A 22,695-nucleotide genomic window follows, 5' to 3' on the forward strand; every position below is an offset into this window, starting at 1 on the left:
TGGTTGAGGTTATTGCTGCCAAAGGAGGGTAAACCAGTTATTAAATCCAAAGGTTCACATACTTTTCCCACCCTGCACTGTGAACGTTTACACAGTGTGTTCAATAAAGACATGAAAACGTAGAATTGTTTGTGTGTTATTAGTTTAAGCACACCGTGTTTGTCTATTGATGAAGATCAGATCAAATTGAATTACCAATTTATGCAGAAATCCAGGTATTTCCAAAGGGTTCAATACTTTCTATGCCACTGTATATCACTAGCATCCAGTGGTGTAAAGCACTTATGTAAAAATACTTTAAAGTACAACTTAAAAGTTTTTTTGGGGGTGTCTGTACTTTACGATTTATATTTTTGAAATCTGTCATTCTGCCCCTGAACAAGACAGTTAATCCACTGTTCCTAGGCCATCATTGTAAATACGAATTTGTTCTTAACTGACTTGGCAAGTTAATTAAAAAATAAACAACTTTTACTTCACTACATTCCTTAAGAAAATAATGTTGTTTTTACTCCATACATTTTCCCTGACACCCAAAAGATCTCATTACATTTTGAATGTTTAGCAGGACAGGAAAATGGTCTAAATCACACACTTATCAAGAGAACATCCCTGGTCCTCTCTACTGCCTCTGATTTGGTGGACTCACTAAACAGAGAACATCTCTGGTCAATCCCTACTGCCTCTGATCTGGAGGACTCACTAAACAGAGAACATCCCTGGTGTCATGACGCTGGCCTGTGGGTGAGGTTTATGACCCCTCCCCCCATAAATACCTCTCTCCCTTTCCCTCTCTCCTGACTCTACAGACGGGCTCCTGAAAAGTCTTTGTTAAACATAGAGAGTCTGGGAACATCAAAAGGTGGGGGGAAAGGAACCATATTTTGGAAATCCAACCAGTTGAAAATACAAATACCTCATAAATGCTATAACTTCAATTTCTCAAACATATGACTATTTTACACCATTTTAAAGACAAGACTCTCGTTAATCTAACCACACTGTCCGATTTCAAAAAGGCTTTACAGCGAAAGCAAAACATTAGATTATGTCAGGAGAGTACCCTGACAAAAATAATCACACAGCCATTTTCAAAGCAAGCCTATATGTCACAAAAACCAAAACCACAGCTAAATGCAGCACTAACTTTTGATGATCTTCATCAGATTACACTCCTAGGACATTATGTTATACAATACATGCATGTTTTGTTCAATCAAGTTCATATTTATATCAAAAAACAGCTTTTTACATTAGCATGTGATGTTCAGAACTAGCATACCCACCGCAAACTTCGGTGAATTTACATAATTACTCACGATTAACGTTGACAAAATACATAACAATTATTTTAAGAATTATAGATACAGAACTCCTTTATGCAATCGCGGTGTCAGATTTTAAAATAGCTTTTCGGCGAAAGCACATTTTGCAATATTCTGAGTAGATAGCCCGGCCATCACGGCTAGCTAGTTTGACACCCACCAAGTTTGGCCCTCACCAAACTCAGATTTACTATAAGAAAAATTGGATTACCTTTGTTGTTCTTCGTCAGAATGCACTCCCAGGACTTCTACTTCAACAACAAATGTTGTTTTGGTTCGAAATAATCCATAGTTATATTGAAATAGCTCCGTTTTGTTCGTGCGTTCAGGTAACTATCTGAAGGGTGACGCGCGAGCGCATTTCGTGACAAAAAAATTCAAAATATTCCATTACCATACTTCGAAGCATGTCAAACGCTGTTTAAAATCAATTTTTATGCAATTTATCTCGTAAAATAGCAATAATTTTGCAACCGGGCGACGTTGTATTCGTTCAAAGAGAGAAAGAAAAACATGGAGAATTCACATGAACGCGCATCTCCAGTGTCACTGTTCTCAGCCTGACCAGTAACAAACAGAGCTGCTGTACTTAGCCCAGAGACTGGAGAGACGTCATTCCACTTTCTGGCGCCTTCTGAGAGCCAATGGAAGCCTTAGAAAATGTCACGTTAAAGCAGAGATGCTGTATTTTTGATAGAGATGCCAATGAAGGCGAACAAATTGTCAGACAGGGCACTTCCTGTATGGAATCTTCTCAGGTTTTGGCCTGCCATATGAGTTCTGTTATACTCACAGGCACCATTCAAACAGTTTTAAAAACTTTAGTGTTTTCTATCCAAATCTACTAATTATATGCATATTCTCGTTTCTGGGCAAGAGTAGTAACCAGTTTAAATCGGGTACGTTTTTTTATCCGGCCGTGCAAATACTGCCCCCTAGCCCCAACAGGTTAATCTGGTAATATTAATTACAGAGAAATGATTTTATTGAATAGCATGTCATATCCTAAACCGGCATAGCCAAAGACACGACACTAGTCATCCCTACTGCCTCTGATCTGGCAGACTCACTAAACACATGTGTTGGAGTGTGCCCGTGATTATCCGTAAAAAGAAAAATGTAAAAGAAAGAAAATGGTGCCGTCTGGTTTGCTTAATATAAGGAATTTGAAATGATTTATACTTTTACACTTAAGTATATTTAAAACCAAATACTTTTAGACTTTTAATCAAGTATTTCACAGAGAGACTTTCACTTTTACTCAAGAATGACAATTGGGTACAGTGTTACCATCACAATCACTAACCACCACACATGTTCAGACTCACCTCAGCTGTGAGATGTAGGGCAGATACTGAAGGAAACTCCTCACTTCACTCTCTTCATCTGACCAGCCCTTCAGCTCCACTGGTTTCTTCTCTGGTTGGAGTTTCAGCACTTCTAGGAGGAGGGAGGCCTTTCTCTCTGAGAGGTTTATGGACCAGACTGCAGGAGCTGACTGGTAAACTGGCTGTAATGCTGGAAGGACACTCCTGCCTGTTTGAGTCTCATAGTCCTTCACATGTGAGTACAGATCCAGCAGGAAATCACTCTGTTCAGAATTGTCTCCATTGGGAAAAGGAAAGGTGTTGTAAGTCCACACTGATGATACCAGCTTCAGTGTCTTCTCTCCTGTCTGCTCCTCCCACTCTGCTGCTTGAGACAGGAGATCCACCAGGAACTTGATCTGCTTTGAGGGATCAGACCTCCGTGGATAGAAACTGCAACAAGGACAGTAACAGCTGATTCAGACATGGATGAACACATGAAAGCAGTCATAGCTAAAGATATACGAAGTAGTTATACATTTACATAATGTGCTTCGGTTATATGTACAAGTATTTAATTTTAAAGACATTCACATGATTTATGTGTGACATTTGGTAATTCAAAATTTCATATGTCAGGAAATCAGCAGATAAATGTTCCCAGATTCACCAACACTTCAAGTTTTATATATCAAATGTTTCTACAAGACAATAATCAGTAGCATCACATAATCACTAACCACCACACATGTTCAGACTCACCTCAGCTGTGAGATGTAGGACAGACACTGAAGGAAACTCCTCACTTCACTCTCTTCATCTGACCAGCCCTTCAGCTCTACTGGTTTCTTCTCTGGTTGGAGTTTCTGCACTTCTAGGAGGAGGGAGGCCTTTCTCTCTGAGAGGTCTATGTACCAGACTGCAGGAGCTGACTGGTAAACTGGCTGTAATGCTGGAAGGACACTCCTGCCTGTTTGAGTCTCATAGTCCTTCACATGCGAGTACAGATCCAGCAGGAAATCACTCTGTTTGGAAGTGTTTCCATAGTGATAAGGAAAGGTGCTGTAAGTACACACTGATGATACCAGCTTCAGTGTCTTCTCTCCTGTCTGCTCCTCCCACTCTGCTGCTTGAGACACGAGATCCACCAGGAACTTGATCTGCTTTGAGGGATCAGGCCTCCATGGACAGAAACTGCAACAAGGACAGTAACAGCTGATTCAGACATGGATGAACACATGAAAACAGTCATAGCTAAAGATACAGTTGAAGTCGGAAGTTTACATACACTTAGGTTGGAGTCATTAAAACTCGTTTTTCAACCACTGCACAAATTTCTTGTTAACAAACTATATTACCAAACTATGGTTTTGGCAAGTTGGTTAGGATATTTATTTTGTGAATGACACAAGAAATGTTTCCAACAATTGTTTACAGACAGATTATTTCACTTATAATTCATTGTATCACAATTCCAGTGGGTCAGAAGTTTACACACACTAAGTTGACCGTGCCCTTAAACAGCTTGGAAAATTCTGTGGATCTATGGATCTATGTCAGGGCCTACCTTCAAACTCAGTGCCTCTTTGCTTGACATCATGGGAAAATCAAAAGAAATCAGCCAAGACATCAGAAAATAAATTGTAGCCCTCCACAAGTCTGGTTCATCGTTGGGAGCAATTTCAAAACGCCTGAAGATACGACGTTCATCTGTACAAACAATAGTATGCAAGTATAAACACCATGGGACCAAACTGCCGTCATACCGCTCAGGAAGGAGACGCTTTCTGTCTCCTAGAGATGAACGTACTTTGGTGCAAAAGGTGCAAATCAATCCCATTACAACAGCAAAGGACCTTGTAAAGATGCTGGAGGAAACAGGTACAAAAGTATCTTTATCCACAGTAAAACGAGTCCTATATCAACATAACCTGAAAGGCCGCTCAGCAAGGAAGAAGCCACTGCTCCAAAACCGCCATAAAAAAGCTAGACTACGGTTTGCAACTGCACATAGGGACAAAGATCGCACTTTTTGGAGAAATGTTCTCTGGTCTGATGAAACAAAAATACAACTGTTTGGCCATAATGACCATCGTTATGTTTGGAGGAAAAAGGGGGACGCTTGCAAGCCGAAGAACACCATCCCAACCGTGAAGCACGGGGGTTGCAGCATCATGTTGTGGGGGTGCTTTGCTGCAGGAGGGACTGGTGCACTTTACAAAATAGATGGCATTGAGGAAGGAAAATTATGTGGATATATTGAAGCAACATCTCAAGACATCAGTCAGGAAGTTAAAGCTTGGTCGCAAATGGGTCTTCCAAATGGACAATGACCCCAAGCATACATCCAAAGTTGTGGCAAAATAGCTTAAGGACAACAAAGTCAAGGTATTGGAGTGGCCATCACAAAGCCCTGACCTCAATCCTATAGAACATTTGTGGGCAGAACTGAAAAAGCATGTGCGAGCAAGGAGGCCTACAAACCTGACTCAGTTACACCAGCTCTGTCAAGAGGAATGGGCTGAAATTCACCCAACTTATTGTGGGAAGCTTGTGGAAGGCTACCCAAAACGTTTGACCCAAGTTAAACAATTTAAAGGCAATGCTACCAAATAATAATTGAGTGTATGTAAACTTGTGACCCACTGGGAATGTGATGAAAGAAATAAAAGCTGAAATAAATCATTCCCTCTACTATTATTCTGACATTTCCCATTCTTAAAATGAAGTGGTGATCCTAACTGACCTAAGACAGTGTCACGACTTCCGCCGAAGTCGGTCTCTCTCCTTGTTCGGGCGGCGTTCGAAGTCACCGGCCTTCTAGCCATCGCCGATCCACTTTTCATTTTCTATTTGTTTTTTTCTTTGTTTTAAACACCTGGTTTCAATTCCCCAATTACATGTTCATTATTTAACCCTCTGTTTTCCCCATGGTTTTTGTTCGTGATTGTTTTATGTATGTTCGGTCCGTTATTGTGGGCTCGGTATTACGACATGTTATTGGAATGTTATTGGAATAATATCCAAAGTTACTTGTGTTACTCATCTCTGCTGTCCTGCGCCTGACTCCTCTGCACCAGTGGGATTCAGCTCGCACTCCCGAGGGAGTATGATGGGACGGCTGCTGGATGCCAGGTGTTCCTACTCCAGCTGGAACTCTACCTGGCAACCGTCCACCCGGCTCTTTCGGGACGTGAGAGTGTGTCCGCCCTCGTCTCCTGTCTCTCAGGGAAAGCCCTGGAGTGGGCCAATGCCGTATGGGGGGGAAGGAGAAGCGGTGTTGGACCATTACGCGGAGTTCACCCGCCGCTTTCTGGTAGTTTTCAACCCCCCGCCTGAGGGTAGAGCGACGGGTGAACGTCTGTTCCACCTGAGGCAGGGGACAAGGAGCGCACAGGAGTTCGCCTTGGACTTCCGGACCCTGGCCGCCAGCGCAGGATTGAACAACAGGGCCCTGATCGATCACTACCGGTGCAGTCTGCGCGAGGACGTCCATCGGGAGTTGGCCTGCAGGGACACCACTCTCACGTTTGACCAGCTGGTGGACCTGTCCATCCGGCTGGATAACCTGCTGGCTACCGCGGACGTCCAGATCGGGGCCTATCAGTTCCATCCCCCAGCACCACCGCTCCGACGACCATGGAGCTGGGAGGTGCTGCGGTTAGGGCAACTGGAGGAGGGGCCGTTCCCTGTACCATCTGTGGCCGCAGAGGGCACACTGCTGGTCGGTGCTGGGGAGGTTCCTCTGCAAGTCGAGGCAGCAGGCAGGCCACTCTCGTGTCACCCCAGGTGAGTCAGCACCAGGCTCACTCAGAGCCCCCTGTTGCTCACATGTTTTTGTTTATACATTTTCCTCAGTTTTCCCTGCATTCCAGCATAAGGCGCTCGTAGATTCAGGCGCAGCTGGGAATTTTATTGACAGAGCATTTGCCCATAGTTTAGGGATCCCCATTGTTCCTGTGGATATGCCCTTCCCTGTGCACGCCCTAGATAGTCGACCATTAGGGTCAGGGCTAATTAGGGATGCCACCGCTCCACTGGGCATGGTTACGCAGGAGGGTCACATGGAGAGAATATCTTTTCCTTATGGATTCTCTTGCGTTTCCCGTGGTGCTGGGCCTACCCTGGTTGGCCTGTCATGACCCGACTATTTCGTGGCAACAGAGGGCTCTCAAGGGGTGGTCATGAAAGTGCTCGGGGAGGTGTTTAGGGGTTTCCGTCGGTGCTACTACGGTGGAAAGTCCGACCAGGTCTCCACCGTGCGCATCCACTCTGAATATGTCGATTTGGCTCTCGCCTTCTGTAAGAAGAGGGTGACTCAATCACCACCCCATCGAAGGGGGGGATTGTGCGATAAATCTCCTGGTAGACGCAGCACTTCCCAGGAGTCACGTGTCTCCCCTGTCACAGGAGGAGACAGCGGCTATGGAAACATATGTCTCCAAATCCCTGGGGCAGGGGTACAGTCGGCCTTCCACTTCACCTGCCTCCTCGAGTTTATTTTTGGTGAAGAAGAAGGATGGAGGTCTGCGCCCGTGCATTGACTATTGAGGTATTAACCAAATCACTGAGGTACAGCTACCCGCTGCCTCTCATAGCCAGTGCGATAGAGTCAATGCACGGGGCCCGCTTCTTCCTTGGATCTCAGGAGCGCTTACAACCTGGTGCGAGTGGAAGACGGCATTTAGTACCACTTCAGGGCACTATGAGTACCTCGTCATGCCGTACGGGTTGATGAATGCTCCATCAGTCTTTCAGGCCTTTGTAGACTAGCTTTTCCGGGACCTGCACAGGCAGGGTGTAGTGGTGTATATCGACGACATTCTGATATACTCCGCTACACGCGCCGAGCATGTGTCCCTGGGGCGCAGGGTGCTTGGTCGACTGTTGGAGCATGACCTGTAGGCTGAGAAATGTCTGTTCTTCCAACAGTCCATCTCCTTCCTAGGGTACCGCATTTGGAGATGGAGTGGAGATGGGGTGGAGATGGAGAGTGACCGCATTTCAGCTGTGCGTAATTGGCTGACTCCCACCACGGTAAAGGAAGTGCAGCGGTTTCTAGGGTTTGCCAACTACTACCGGAGGTTTATCCGGAACTTTGGTCAGGTAGCGGCTCCCATTACCTCACTGCTGAAGGGGGGACCGGTGCGACTGCAGTGGTCGGCTAAGGCGGACAGGGCTTTTGGTCACCTGAGGGCTCTGTTTACCTCGGCTCCCGTGCTGGATCAAACGGATCCCTCTTTGGCGTTCATAGTGGAGGTGGATGCGTCCGAGGCTGGGATAGGAGCCGTGCTCTCTCAGCACTCGGGTACGCCACCAAAGCTCCACCCCTGTGCCTTCTTTTCGAAGAAGCTCAGCCCGGCGGAACGTAACTATGATGTGGGGGACCAGGAGCTGTTGGCTGTTGTCAAGGCTCTGAAGGCGTGGAGACATTGGCTTGAGGGGGCTAAACACCCTTTTCTCATCTGGACTGACCACCGAAATCTGGAGTACATCCGGGCGGCGAGGAGACTGAACCCTCGCCAGGCAAGGTGGGCCATGTTCTTTACCCGTTTTGTTTTCACCCTGTCCTACAGACCAGATTCCCAAAACTCTAAGGCAGACGCACTGTCCCGGATGTATGACACAGAAGAGCGGTCCATAGATCATACTCCCATACTTCCGGCCTCTTGCCTGGTGGCACCGGTGGTGTGAGAGCTGGACGGCTGGGCATCTGTACGTTCCGTCTGCTGTCCACGACCGTTTGATCTATTGGACCCACACGTCACCCTCCTCTGGTCATCCTGGCATCGGTTGGACAGTGCGCTGTCTTAGTGGGAAGTACTGGTGGTCCACCTTGGCCAAGGACGTGAGGGTTGTTTCCTCCTGCTCGGTGTGCGAAGTTACAGCCCTTACCCGTTCCACAACGGCCGTGGACGCACCTATCGGTGGACTTCCTCACAGATATCCCTCCCTTACAGGGTAACACCACGATCCCGGTCATTGTGGATCGGTTCTCTAAGTCCTGCCATGTCCTTCCTTTGCCCGGTCTCCCTACGGCCCTAAAGACTGCGGAGGCCCTGATTACACACGTCTTCCGGCACTACAGGGTGCCTGAGGGTATAGTGTCTGATCGAGGTCCCCAGTTCACGTCAAGGGTCTGGAGGGCGTTCATGGAACGTCTGGGGGTCTCGTTCAGCCTTACCTTGGGTTTTCACCCCGAGAGTAACGGGCAGGTGGAGAGAGTAAACCAGGATGTGGGTAGGTTTCTGCGGTCTTATTGCCAGGACCGGCCAGGGGAGTGGGCGGCATTCATCCCCTGGGCAGAGATGGCCCAAAACTCTCTTTGCCACTCCTCCACTAACCTCTCCCCCTTCCAGTGCGTACTGGGGTATCAGCCGTTTCTGGCACCTTGGTATCAAAGCCAGATCGAGGCTCCTGCGGTGGACGAATGGTTTAAGCGCGTGGAAGAGACCTGGGACGCCGCTCATGTGCACCTGCAACGGGCCATGAGGTGTCAGAAGGCGAGCGCTGACCGCCACCGCAGTGAGTCCCCGGTGCCGGGTCTGGCTCTCGACCCGAAATCTGCCCCTCCGCCTGCCCTGCCGAAGCTGGGCCAGCGGTTTGTGGGGCCATTCAAAGTCCTGAGAAGACTGAACGAGGTTTGCTACAGGTTACAGCTCCCCCCGATTACCGTATTAACCACTCATTCCATGTGTCTCTCCTCAGGCCAGTGGTGGCTGGTCCACTCCAGGAGTCTGAGGTGCTGGAGGTTCCTCCACAAGGGGGCCCCGGTGTATGCTGTTCGAGCCATACTGGACTCGAGGTGTCGGGCGAGGGGCCTTCAATACCTCGTGGAGTGGGAGGGGTACGGTCCGGAGGAGAGATGCTGGGTGCCGGTGGAGGACGTTTTGGACCGTTCGTTGCTGCGGGAGTTCCATTACATGTTCATTATTTAACCCTCTGTTTTCCTCATGGTTTTTGTGCGTGACTGTTTTATGTATGTTCGGTCCGTTATTGTGGGCTCGGTATTACGACGTGTTATTGGAATATTTGAGTTAGGTTACTTGTGTTACTCATCTCTGTTGTCCTGCACCTGACTCCTCTGCACCAGATATACCCAGACCATTACAGACAGGGATTTTTTTCTAGGATTAAATGTCAGGAATTGTGAAAAACTTAGTTTAAATGTATTTGGCTAAGGTGTATGTAAACTTCTGACTTCAACTGTATATGGTGTAGTTATACATTAACATAATGTGCTTTGGTTATATGTAAAAGTATTTAATTTTAGAGACATTCACATTATCTATGTGTGACACTTAGTAATGCAACATTTGTTATGTCAGGAAATCGGCTGATAAATGTAACCAGATTCACCAACACTTGAAGTTTTATATGTCAAATGTTTTAAGAAGATAATAACCACTGGCATCACATAATCACTAACCACCACACATGTTCAGACTCACCTCAGCTGTGAGATGTAGGGCAGACACTGAAGGAAACTCCTCACTTCACTCTCTTCATCTGACCAGCCCTTCAGCTCTACTGGTTTCTTCTCTGGTTGGAGTTTCAGCACTTCCAGGAAGAGGGAGGCCTTTCTCTCTGACAGGTCTATGGACCAGACTGCATGAGCTGACTGGTAAACTGGCTGTAATGCTGGAAGGACACTCCTGCCTGTTTTAGTCTCACAGTCCTTGACATGTGAGTACAGATCCAGCAGGAAATCACTCTGTTTAGAATTGTCTCCATATTGAAAAGGAAAGGTTCTGTAAGTACACACTGATGATACCAGCTTCAGTGTCTTCTCTCCTGTCTGCTCCTCCCACTCTGCTGCTTGAGACAGGAGATCCACCAGGAACTTGATCAGCTTTGAGGGATCAGACCAGTCTGGATAGAATCTGCAACAAGGACAGTAACAGCTGTTTCAGACATGGATGAACACACGAAACCAGTCATAGACAAAGATATATGAAGCAGTTACACATTTAAATAATGTGCTTTGGTTACTGTAATTTCCGGACTATAAGCCGCAACTTTTTTCCCACGCTTTGAACCTCGTGGCTTAAACAATGACGCTGCTAATATATGGATTTTTCCCGCTTTAAATCTTTTTTCTTCCAAAAAAAACACATTCTGTGACGTGCTCAGTTTTTTGGCGGCATGAAGCTTTCATTAGACCAATGAAATTGCCGAACGGGTTAAGGTCCAACAACTTTTTTGTTTACTGTTTAGATTAAATCGGGCGCTCTCAAACTTCCCATCATTCTGATTACGGTAGTCATTTTGTCACCCTCATCATGGCAAAGACACGGAGAAATGCATATGATGCAGCTTTCAAGTTGAAGGCGATTGATCTGGCTGTTCGAAAAGGAAATAGAGCTGCTGCACGGGAGCTTGGTCTTAATGAGTCGATGATAAAACGTTGGAAACAGCAGCGTGAGGAATTGACTCAGTGCAAAAAGACAACTAAAGCTTACTGCTAATTTTTAATTTTTTGTTACAAGCCGTGTTTCGTTAAAGCCTATTTATTTTTGTTACAAGCCGTGTTTCGTTAAAGCCTATATATTTTTGTTACAAGCCGTGTTTCGTTAAAGCCTATTTATTTTTATTACAAGCCGTGTTTCGTTAAAGCCCATGTAAATTTCATTTGTTTCAATGTACCGGTAGGCACCTGTGGCTTATAGACATGTGTGGCTTATTTATGTTCAAAATAATATTATTTTTACAATTCAGTGGGTGCGGCTTATATTCAGGTGTGCTCAATAGTCCGGAAATTACGGTATATGTAAAACTATTTAATTTTAGAGACATTCACATTATCTATGTGTGACATTTAGTAATGCAACATTTGTTATGTCAGGAAATCGGCTGATAAATGTTCCCAGATTCACCAACACTTGAAGATTTATATGTCAAATGTTTCTACAAGACAATAATCACTAGCATCACATAATCACTAACTACCACACATGTTCAGACTCACCTCAGCTGTGAGATGTAGGGCAGACACTGAAGGAAACTCCTCACTTCACTCTCTTCATCTGACCAGCCCTTCAGCTCTACTGGTTTCTTCTCTGGTTGGAGTTTCAGCACTTCTAGGAGGAGGGAGGCCTTTCTCTCTGAGAGGTCTATGGACCAGACTGCAGGACTGGCTGACTTGTAAACTGGCTGTAATGCTGGAAGGACACTCCTGCCTGTTTGAGTCTCATAGTCCTTCACATGCGAGTACAGATCCAGCAGGAAATCACTTTGTTTAGAATTGTCTCCATTGGGAAAAGGAAAGGTGTTGTAAGTACACACTGATGATACCAGCTTCAGTGTCTTCTCTCCTGTCTGCTCCTCCCACTCTGATGCTTGAGACAGGAGATCCACCAGGAACTTGATCTGCTTTGAGGGATCAGACCTCCATGGACAGAAGCTGCAACAAGGACAGTAACAGCTGATTCAGACATGGATGAACACATGAAAACAGTCATAGCTAAAGATATATGAAGTAGTTGTACATTTACACAATGTGCTTTGGTTATATGTAAAAGTATTTCATTTTAGAGACATTCACATTATCTATGTGTGACATTTAGTAATGCAACATTTATTATGTCAGGAAATGGGCTGATAAATGTTACCAGATTCAGCAACACTTAAAGTGTTATATGTCAAATGTTTCTACAGTTGTGGCCAAAAGTTTTGAGAATGACACAAATATTAATTTTCTCAAAGTCTGCTGCCTCAGTTTGTATGATGGCAATTTGCATATACTCCAGAATGTTATGAAAAGTGATCAGATGAATTGCAATTAATTGCAAAGTCCCTCTTTGCCATGCAAATGAACTGAAACCCAAAAAATACATTTCCACTGCATTTCAGCCCTGCCACAAAAGGACCAGCTGACATCATGCCAGTGATTCTCTTGTTAACACAGGTATGAGTGTTGACGAGGACAAGGCTGGAGATACCTCTGTCATGCTGATTGAGTTTGAATAACAGACTGGAAGCTTCAAAAGGAGGGTGGTGCTTGGAATCATTGTTCTTCCTCTGTCACCCATGGTTACCTGCAAGGAAACACGTGCCGTCATCATTGCTTTGCACAAAAAGGGATTCACAGGCAAGGATATTGCTGCCAGTAAGATTGCACCTAAATCAATCATTTATCTGATCATGAAGAACTTCAAGGAGAGCGGTTCAATTGTTGTGAAGAAGGCTTCAGGGCGCCCAAGAAAGTCCAGCAAGCGCCAGGACCATCTCCTAAAATTAATTCAGCTGCGGGATCGGGGCACCACCAGTACAGAGCTTGCTCAGGAATGGCAGCAGGCAGGTGTGAGTGCATCTGCACGCACAGTGAGGCGAAGACTTTTGGAGGATGGCCTGGTGTCAAGAAGGGCAGCAAAGAAGCCACTTCTCTCCAGGAAAAACATCAGGGACAGACTGATATTCTGCAAAAGGTACAGGGATTGGACTGCTGAGGACTGGGGTAAAATCATTTTCTCTGATGAATCCCCTTTCCGATTGTTTGGGGCATCCGTAAAAAAGCTTGTCCGGAGAAGACAAGGTGCGCGCTACCATCAGTCCTGTGTCATGCCAACAGTAAAGCATCCTGAGACCATTCATGTGTGGGGTTGCTTCTGAGCCAAGGGAGTGGGCTCACTCACAATTTTGCCTAAGAACACAGCCATGAATAAAGAATGGTACCAACACATCCTCCGAGAGCAACTTCTCCCAACCATCCAGGAACAGTTTGGTGATGAACAATGCCTTTTCCAGCATGATGGAGCACCTTACCATAAGGCAAAAGTGATAACTAAGTGGCTCGGGGAACAAAACATCGATATTTTAGGTCCATGGCCAGGAAACTCCCCAGACCTTAATTCCATTGACAACTTGTGGTCAATCCTCAAGAGGCGGGTGGACAAACAAAACCCCACAAATTCTGACAAACTCCAAGCATTGATTATGTGTCAGACGGTTGCTAGGAGTGGTGGTAGGAGTCAGGCGCAGAGAGCAGAGGTACGGAACTTTGTGTTTATTTGAACAAAAAAACACAACACGATCAACGCCAACACAAACGGCGTGGGAAAAATGCCACGTGCCCAAAACAGGTGCACAGCATGCATATAATATTAAGTAATTAATCGCCAGCACATCCAACTACAAAAATACAACCTGACGCTAAAATAATCCCGCACAACACTGGGCGGGCTAACCAGGCTTAAATAACCAAAATCAAAAGACCAAATGAGGAACAGGTGCAAACAATAAGACATACCAAACGAAAAGGAAAAAGGGATCAGCGGCGGCTAGTAGGTCGGTGACGACGACCGCCGAGCGCCGCCCGAGCAGGCAGGGGAGCCACCTTAGGTGGGATTCGTGACAGTACCCCCCTCCTGAAGCGCGGCTCCCGCACGCGCCGCCACCGACCTCGAGGGCGACCCGGAGGACGAGGCGCAGGGCGATCCCCATGAAGGCGGTGGAACTCCCTCAGTAGTGGGTGGTCCAAAATGTCCCTCCTGGGTACCCAGCACCTCTCCTCCGCGCCGTACCCCTCCCAGTCGACGAGGTACTGTAGGCCCCCCCCCCCCCGAAGTCTGGAGTCCAGAATGGCGCGTATCCTATACGCCGGGGACTCCCCAATGTCCAGCGGGGGGGAGGAACCTCCGGCACCTCACCTTCCTGCATGGGACCAGCCACCACCGGCCTGAGGAGAGACACATGAAACGAGGGGTTAATACGGTAGTAAGATGGAAGTTGTAACCGGTAACACACCTCGTTTATCCTCCTCAGGACTTTAAACGGCCCTACACACTGCGGGCCCAGCTTCCGGCAGGGCAAGCGGAGGGGCAGGTTTCTAGCCGAGAGCCAGACTCGATCCCCTGGTGCAAACACAGGGGTCTCACTGCGGTGCTGGTCAGCGCTCTTCTTCTGCCGTCCACTCGCCTTTGTGAGTGCGTCTTGGACGGCTCTCCAGGTGTCCTTCGAGCGCTGCACCCAATCCTCCACCGCAGGAGCCTCGGTCTGGCTCTGGTGCCATGGAGCCAGGACCGGCTGGTAGCCCAACACGCACTGGAACGGTGACATGTTGGTTGATGAGTGCCGTAGAGAATTTTGGGCTATTTCTGCCCTTGGCACGTATCTCGCCCATTCTCTGGGCCGGTCCTGGCAATACGTCCTTAGAAACCTACCCACCTCTTGGTTCACCCTCTCCACCTGCCCATTACTCTCGGGGTGGAAACCCGAGGTCAGGCTGACCGAGACCCCCAAACGTTCCATGAACGCCCTCCAAACTCTGGACGTGAACTGGGGACCCCGATCAGAAACGATGTCCTCGGGCACCCCGTAGTGCCGGAAGACATGGGTAAACAGTGCCTCCGCAGTCTGCAGAGCCGTAGGGAGACCGGGCAACGGGATGAGACGACAGGACTTCGAGAACCGATCCACAACGACCAGGATAGTGGTGTTCCCCTGAGATACGGGAAGGTCGGTGAGGAAGTCCACTGACAAGTGTGACCACGGCCGCTGTGGAACGGGGAGGGGGTGTAATTTCCCTCTAGGCAGGTGTCGAGGAGCCTTGCTCTGAGCGCACACCGAGCAGGAGGAAACATAGAACCGCACGTCCTTACCCAAGGTGGGCCACCAGTACTTCCCCCTCAGGTTCCGCACTGTCCTCTCGATCCCAGGGTGACCCGAAGAGGGGAGATTATGGGCCCATCGAATCAATCGATCACGGAGACCAAGCGGTACGTACTGAACACCTGCCGGACACTGCGATGCTGCAGGTTCCGACCGTAACCCCAGCTCGATCTCCGCGTCCAGCTCCCATACCACCGGAGCTACCAAACACGACGCCGGAAGAATGGGAGCCGGATCGATGGCCCTCTCCTCGGTGTCATATAGGCGGGACAGTGCGTCGGCCTTCGTGTTCTGTGAACCTGGCCGATAAGAGATCGTGAACCGGAAACGGGTAAAGAACATGGCCCACCTGGCCTGACGCGGATTCAGTCTCCTAGCTGCCCGGATGTACTCGAGATTACCGTGGTCAGTCCAGATGAGGAAAGGGTGCTTAGCCCCCTCAAGCCAATGTCTCCACACCTTCAGAGCCTTGACCACAGCTAACAACTCCCTGTCCCCCACGTCATAGTTCTGCTCCGCTGGCCCTAGCTTCCTAGAAAAGAAAGCGCACGGGCGGAGTTTGGGTGGCGTGCCCGAGCGCTGTGATAGCACGGCCCCACCCCAGTCTCGGACGCGTCCACCTCCACTATGAATGCCAAAGAGGGATCCGGATGAGCCAGCACTGGAGCGACGGTAAACAGCTCCTTCAGGCGACTGAACGCTCTGTTCGCCTCTGCTGACCAGCGCAAGCGCGCCGGACCCCCCTTCAGCAGTGAGGTAATGGGAGCCGCAACTTGACCAAAGCCCCGGATAAACCTCCGGTAGTAATTGGCAAACCCTAAAAACCGCTGCACCTCCTTTACCGTGGTTGGAGTCGGCCAATTACGCATGGCTTCATCCTCCATCACCACCCCCGAGGTGGAAATGCGATACCCCAGGAAAGAAACGGCTCGTTTGAAAAACTCACATTTCTCAGCCTTGACGTACAGGTCATTCTCCAGCAGTCGCCCAAGCACCTTGCGCACCAGGAAGACATGCGCGGCGCGGGTGGCGGAATAAATCAGGATGTCGTCAATATACACCACAACCCCCTGCAGGTCCCTGAGAATCTCGTCAACAAAGGATTGAAAGACGGCTGGAGCATTCTTTAACCCGTACGGCATGACGAGGTACTCATAGTGGCCCGATGTGGTACTGAATGCGGTTTTCCACTCGTCTCCTCCCCGGATACGCACCAGATTGTAAGCGCTCCTGAGGTCCAGTTTTGTGAAAAAACGCGCGCCGTGAAATGATTTCACCGCCGTAGCGATGAGAGGTAGTGGGTAACTGAACCCTACTGTGATGGAATTTAGACCTCGATAATCAATGCACGGGCGCAACCCTCCATCCTTTTTCTTCACGAAAAAGAAACTCGAGGAGACGGGTGACATGGAGGGCCGTATATACCCCTGTCTCAGAGATTCCGTGACATATGTCTCCATAGCCAACGTCTCCTCCTGTGACAATGGGTATACATGACTCCTGGGACGTGCAGCGTTTACCTGGAGATTTATCACGCAATCCCCTCGTCGATGAGGTGGTAATCGGGTCGCCCTCTTTTTACAGAAGGCGATAGCCAAATCGGCATATTCTGAGGGAATGCGCACCGTGGAAACCTGGTTTGGACTCTCCACCGTCGTCGCACCAATGGAAACTCCCTTACACCTGCCTGAGCACTACTCTGACCACCCTCTGAGAGCCCCCTGTCTCCACGAAATATTGGGATTGTGATTGGCCAGCCAGGGAATCCCCAGCACCACCGGAAACGCAGGAGAATCAATGAGGAAGAGACTAATCCGTTCCCCATGATCCCCCTGCGTTACCATGTCCAGTGGCACCGTGGCCTCCCTGACCAGTCCTGACCCTAATGGTCGGCTATCTAAGGAGTGCACGGGGAAAGGTTGGTCCAACGACACCAGGGGAATCCCTAGCCTTAATGCGAGCCCACGATCCATAAAGTTTCCAGCTGCGCCTGAATCGACTAGCGCCTTATGCTGGAAAGAGGGAGAAAACAAGGGGAAAGTTACTAAAACGAACATGTGACCAACAGGGGGCTCTGGGTGAGGTTGGTGCTTACTTACCTGAGATGGACGAGGAGTGCTCCGCCTGCCATCCCGATTCCCAGAGGAGCTCCCCCAGCACCGGTCGGTAGTGTGTCCTCTCCGACCACACTGGGGACAAGGGGAGCCTCCTCCTCCGGTTCCCCTGGACGCGGCCCCCCCTAGCTCCATAGGTATGGGAGCTGGAGGACCTGGAGGTGGAACCAACAGGGCCCCGTCTGGACGCCCGCGCGCAGCCAGCAGATTGTCGAGACGAATGGACATGTCGATCAGTTCATCTAGTGACAGGGTAGTGTCCCGACAGGCTAGCTCACATCGGACGTCCTCCCGGAGGCTACACAGATAGTGGTCAATCAGGGCCCTGTTGTTCCACCCCGCTCCAGCAGCCAAGGTCCGGAACTCCAGAGCAAAGTCCTGTGCGCTCCTCGTCTCCTGACTCAGGTGGAACAGCCGTTCACCCGCCGCCCGGCCTTCTGCTGGGTGGTCGAACACGGCCCGGAAACGGCGGGTGAACTCGGGGTAGTGATCCCTTGCCGAGTCTGGGCCATACCACACTGCGTTGGCCCACTCCAGGGCACGTCCCGTTAAGCAGGAGACGAGGACGCTTACGCTCTCCTCTCCCGAGGGAGCTGGATGAACGGTAGCCAGGTACAAATCCAACTGTAGCAGGAACCCCTGGCACCCAGCCGCCGCTCCATCGTACTCCCTGGGGAGAGCCAGGCGTAGGGCTCCGGGTCCGGACGTCGGTGGAGGGGTAGATGGTGGAGGGGGATTTGGTGCTGGGGATGCGGTAGGGAGGCCACTCCTCTCCCATCGGTCCATCCTTTCCATCATCTGCTCCATCGCTGAGCCGATTCGGTGGAGGATGGTGGTATGGTGAAGGACCCGTTCCTCCATCGATGGGAGAGGAGGGGAGGCTGCTCCTGCTGACTCCATAGCTGGTGCGGGATTCTGTCAGACAGTTGCTAGGAGTGGTGGTAGGAGTCAGGCGCAGAGAGCAGAGGTACGGAACTTTGTGTTTATTTGAACAAAAAAACACAACACAACACGATCAACGCCAACACAAACGGCGTGGGAAAAATGCCACGTGCCCAAAACAGGTGCACAGCATGCATATAATATTAAGTAATTAATCGCCAGCACATCCAACTACAAAAATACAACCTGACGTTAAAATAATCCCGCACAACACTGGGCGGGCTAACCAGGCTTAAATAACCAAAATCAAAAGACCAAATGAGGAACAGGTGCAAACAATAAGACATACCAAACGAAAAGGAAAAAGGGATCAGCGGCGGCTATTAGGTCGGTGACGACGACCGCCGAGCGCCGCCCGAGCAGGCAGGGGAGCCACCTTCGGTGGGATTCGTGACATTATGCAAGAATGGGCTGCCATCAGTCAGGATGTGGCCCAGAAGTTAATTGACAGCATGCCGGGGCGGATTGCAGAGGTCTTGAAAAAGAAGGATCAACACTGCAAATATTGACTCTTTGCATCAACTTCATGTAATTGTCAATAAAAGCCATTGACACTTATGAAATGCTTGTAATTATAATTCAGTATTCCATAGTACCATCTGACAAAAATATCTAAAGACACTGAAGCAGCAAACTTTGTGGAAACTAATATTTGTGTCATTCTCAAACATTTTGGCCACGACTGTACAAGACAACAATCAGTAGCATCACATAATCACTAACCATCACACATGTTCAGACTCACCTCAGCTGTGAGCTGTAGGACAGACACTGAAGGAAACTCCTCACTTCACTCTCTTCATCTGACCAGCCCTTCAGCTCTACTGGTTTCTTCTCTGGTTGGAGTTTCAGCACTTCTAGGAGGAGGGAGGCCTTTCTCTCTGAGAGGTCTATGTACCAGACTGCAGGAGCTGACTGGTAAACTGGCTGTAATGCTGGAAGGAAACTCCTGCCTGTTTGAGTCTCATAGTCCTTCACATGTAAGTACAGATCCAGCAGGAAATCACTTTGTTTAGAATTGTCTCCATTGGGAAAAGGAAAGGTGTTGTAAGTCCACACTGATGATACCAGCTTCAGTGTCTTCTCTCCTGTCTGCTCCTCCCTCTCTGCTGCTTGAGACAGGAGATCCACCAGGAACTTGACCAGCTTTGAGGGATCAGACCTCCGTGGACAGAACCTGCAACAAGGACAGTAACAGCTGATTCAGACATGGATGAACACATGAAACCAGTCATAGTTAAAAATATATGAAGTAGTTGTACATTTACACAATGTGCTTTGGTTATATGTATAAGTATTTCATTTTAGAGACATTCACATTATTGATTTAGTAATGCAACATTTTTTATCTCAGGAAATCAGCAGATAAATACAACCAGACTTACCAACATTTGAAGTTTTATATGTCAAATGTTTCTTCAAGGTAATAATCACTAGCATCACATAATCACTAACCACCACACATGTTCAGACTCACCTCAGCTGTGAGATGTAGGACAGACACTGAAGGAAACTCCTCACTTCACTCTCTTCATCTGACCAGCCCTTCAGCTCTACTGGTTTCTTCTCTGGTTGGAGTTTCAGCACTTCTAGGAGGAGGGAGGCCTTTCTCTCTGACAGGTCAATGGACCAGACTGCAGGAGCTGGCTGGTAAAGTGGCTTCAATGATGGAAGGACCCTTCTGGCTGTTTGATTACTATTGTCCTTCACATGTGAGTACAGATCCAGCAGGATGTCATATCTCTCAGTTTGATACACAGAGAACAGTGACAGCAGTGTGTTCACAGTTCTCTGGAGCGTTTCTCTCTGATCTAGTGCCGCTTGTAGACACAAATCTAGTAGGACTGCTTTCTCTTCTGTCTCCAGTTTTTCAGAGGATCCTCTCTGATCTTGTAGAGGGGTAAACCTGTAACCCATAAAATATAATGTCTATGTTCAGATAGAAGCAGGGAGAATGTGACTGCTGCCTCTTTTAGACTGAATACTGTTGTCATGTCCATCTTGTTGTGTTGTTGTAATGTCTTGTCTGTCCGTCTTAGCCTTTTGATAGGTTGTCATTGGAAATAAGAACAATATGTTCTCAATTGACTTAAATAAATGAAAAGTCACAAAGAATTTAGTAAAGATATATTGGCTGTGGAAACACTCACCTGAGCTTGTTGATATTTGGTAGACACTTTAAGATGGTTTTGCTGAGAGCTTCACTGAGAACAGTTCTCTGATTCCAGTGTAGACAGAGATGAACCCTCTCTAGACTCTGCTTCATCACTTCTTCTGCTCTCTCAAACACTCGTATTTCACCCTGGACTGGAAGGTGCAACTCATTTCCACAGAGACCAAGTAAAGTGGTGAAGTCCATCTCTGCCTCACTGCTCAGCAAAGTTGTCCAGAGTTGACACAGCATTGAGGGGTCAGATGAATCATCAGAGGATGGTCTTTAAAAGAGAATATATACTGATTATTTCAAAGTAGCATGACACAGAAGTGTTTATAACTCAGTATCTGAATAGATATTTTTTTAAAGATGCGTTGCTTCATCCCAATACATTTTCTTTGGCTGGTTAATGTGAAATACACTGGTGAATTAGATAACACAAATATTACCCAAGATGTCTGACATTATTCAGAGAGCCCAGTATCAGTCTTACTCCTTGGTCTGACACAGTGCAGCCGTTCAGGTCCAAGCCAACCTTTCTCTCTGCAGACTGACTGGTCACATAAGAGACTGCACAGCACTGGTGAGGATCAAGATGTTCTCCACTCAGGTCTAGATGATAGTCCAGTTTGTCCAGGAGAAGCAGACAGGCCTCAGTAGACTGATATTCATACAAGCACTGACACAAAAACAGAAGATCTATCTCAGACTCAGGAGCACCACCTTCTGCATCATCTTGGTTTGTTTGAGATGGAAGAAATGTGTTCACCACTTCCTTGAAGAACCAATCTGACGTCTTCTTGATCTGTTGAGCTGGAACTAGACTTTTTACCAATCTAATATTCCTCTCATTCAGAAGCCCACACAGGAAAGGAATCAAGTGTTTTGTGTGTTTCCATTGTTCAGTCTGGCACTTCTCTAGAACCTCTCTGATTTTGTCTGGATTCTGTAAGAGCCAAAGGGCACCAAAGAACTCCTGCATTGTGTAGTGGAGAAATGCAAAGTAAGTGTCTAACACTGTTGGTGAAATCTTAACCATAAATGCCCCCAAGAATGCAAAATGGACACTGCTTTCTTCACAACTCAGTGTTGTCAAGTTCATGTTTTTTTCATTTGTTGCATCAAAAGCAATTTCTGCCAAAGTCAATATTTTCTCTCTGTTTTCTTTGAGACACTCGTCGGTTTCCTTACGTCGTTTGCCACTGTGTTTTTGGATGCAGTGACGGAGGATGTTGCAGTACATTCCAGTTATAGTGCATGTCTGTTTAGAAGCCTCTGAGGTAGGGAAATAAATGCAGGTAACCACCATCAGTGCATACATTGGGACATGACACAGACTGAACAACTCTAGGTTGTTTAACACACTGCTCAAGGAGTCAGGCTCAGCACTCAGCATCTGTGTTAAGTAAGCCCTGATGGATTCATCACTGAACCCTTTCACCTCCACTCTGAACCAGTCTACGGGCCGGTCTGTCAGGAAGTCTTCAGATTGATCTGGTCTGCATGTGGTCACAATCTTTGCATCAGGGAGGAGTTTCTCCACAAGGTCCTTTACTACCGATAGATAGGAGAGGTCTGTGACTCCATCAAATATGATGACAACGTTTTCAGAGTTATTCTTAATATCCTGTAACACTTCTTCTTTGCTTTCTTTTGGCTCACTGTACATGTTAAAGAGAAGGTCCTCCAGGTTCATGGGTTTTCTGTGTGAAATGTCTCTCACATAAAAATAAAACATGTAATCTAGTTCCTTGTGATCTTTCTCTGCCCAGAAGTTCAACATTTGATGGGTAACTGTTGTTTTTCCAATTCCAGGTTTTCCAATCAGGAGGATTTTTTTCTCATGTGTTTTTAGCAGGTCGGCCGGGGATGTTTCCTGTTTGGCGATGGGGATGAAGCTCTTTAGCTTTTTAGGCCGAGCTTTCTTGCATCTTTTATTCTTCATTTTAGAGTCAGATGAACGCACATCTGTATCTAACACAAGAGGGGTGTAAGAGAAAGTCCCCTCATTTCTAAATCTCTCTGATAGGAGACTACAGCTTTGTTTCCATGCACCCTCTGTGATCTTCCATGCTTCACATTTCAGCTGTGTCTGATATCTGTGACAGGGTTTCGAACCTAAAATAAGGGTATTAAGGGAAGAGAGAGTAAATGCACTGTGCCAACAAATCAAAGCCAATCTAAAGGACAAGAGAATATCAGGATAGAAAGCTACAAGGATACACTAGTAGATCTTCATAGAT

The 22,695-nt window shown here is 47.6% G+C and overlaps 2 protein-coding genes across 23 annotated transcripts in view; one reads left to right on the plus strand and one right to left on the minus strand.

Annotated features, from left to right (window-relative positions):
• LOC115189393 (uncharacterized) overlaps positions 1-22,695 on the plus strand; it is a 415,115-nt gene that overhangs the window by 173,856 nt on the left and 218,564 nt on the right. The gene's annotated exons all lie outside the window — the stretch shown is intronic.
• Positions 1-22,695, minus strand: part of LOC115189398 (uncharacterized) — a 77,823-nt gene that overhangs the window by 18,250 nt on the left and 36,878 nt on the right. For 9 of the 15 annotated variants that reach the window (XM_029747998.1, XM_029747985.1, XM_029747983.1 and 6 more), the window contains 7 exons: positions 20,448-20,732; positions 19,775-20,203; positions 19,043-19,474; positions 11,601-12,035; positions 10,084-10,515; positions 3,395-3,826; positions 2,654-3,085 (listed from right to left, as the gene is read on the minus strand). In XM_029747998.1, the coding sequence (XP_029603858.1) occupies positions 2,654-3,085; positions 3,395-3,826; positions 10,084-10,515; positions 11,601-12,035; positions 19,043-19,474; positions 19,775-20,203; positions 20,448-20,701 (2,846 nt within the window). In that variant the 5' untranslated portion in view covers positions 20,702-20,732. Of the gene's footprint in view, positions 1-2,653; positions 3,086-3,394; positions 3,827-10,083; positions 10,516-11,600; positions 12,036-19,042; positions 19,475-19,774; positions 20,204-20,447; positions 20,733-20,901; positions 22,571-22,695 lie in introns of all 15 variants that reach the window. The other 6 variants (XM_029747992.1, XM_029747988.1, XM_029747984.1 and 3 more) reach the window with 5 other exon arrangements.

The sequence above is a fragment of the Salmo trutta genome, unplaced genomic scaffold, assembly GCF_901001165.1.
Source record: "Salmo trutta unplaced genomic scaffold, fSalTru1.1, whole genome shotgun sequence".
In the NCBI taxonomy this organism is placed as follows: domain Eukaryota; kingdom Metazoa; phylum Chordata; class Actinopteri; order Salmoniformes; family Salmonidae; genus Salmo; species Salmo trutta.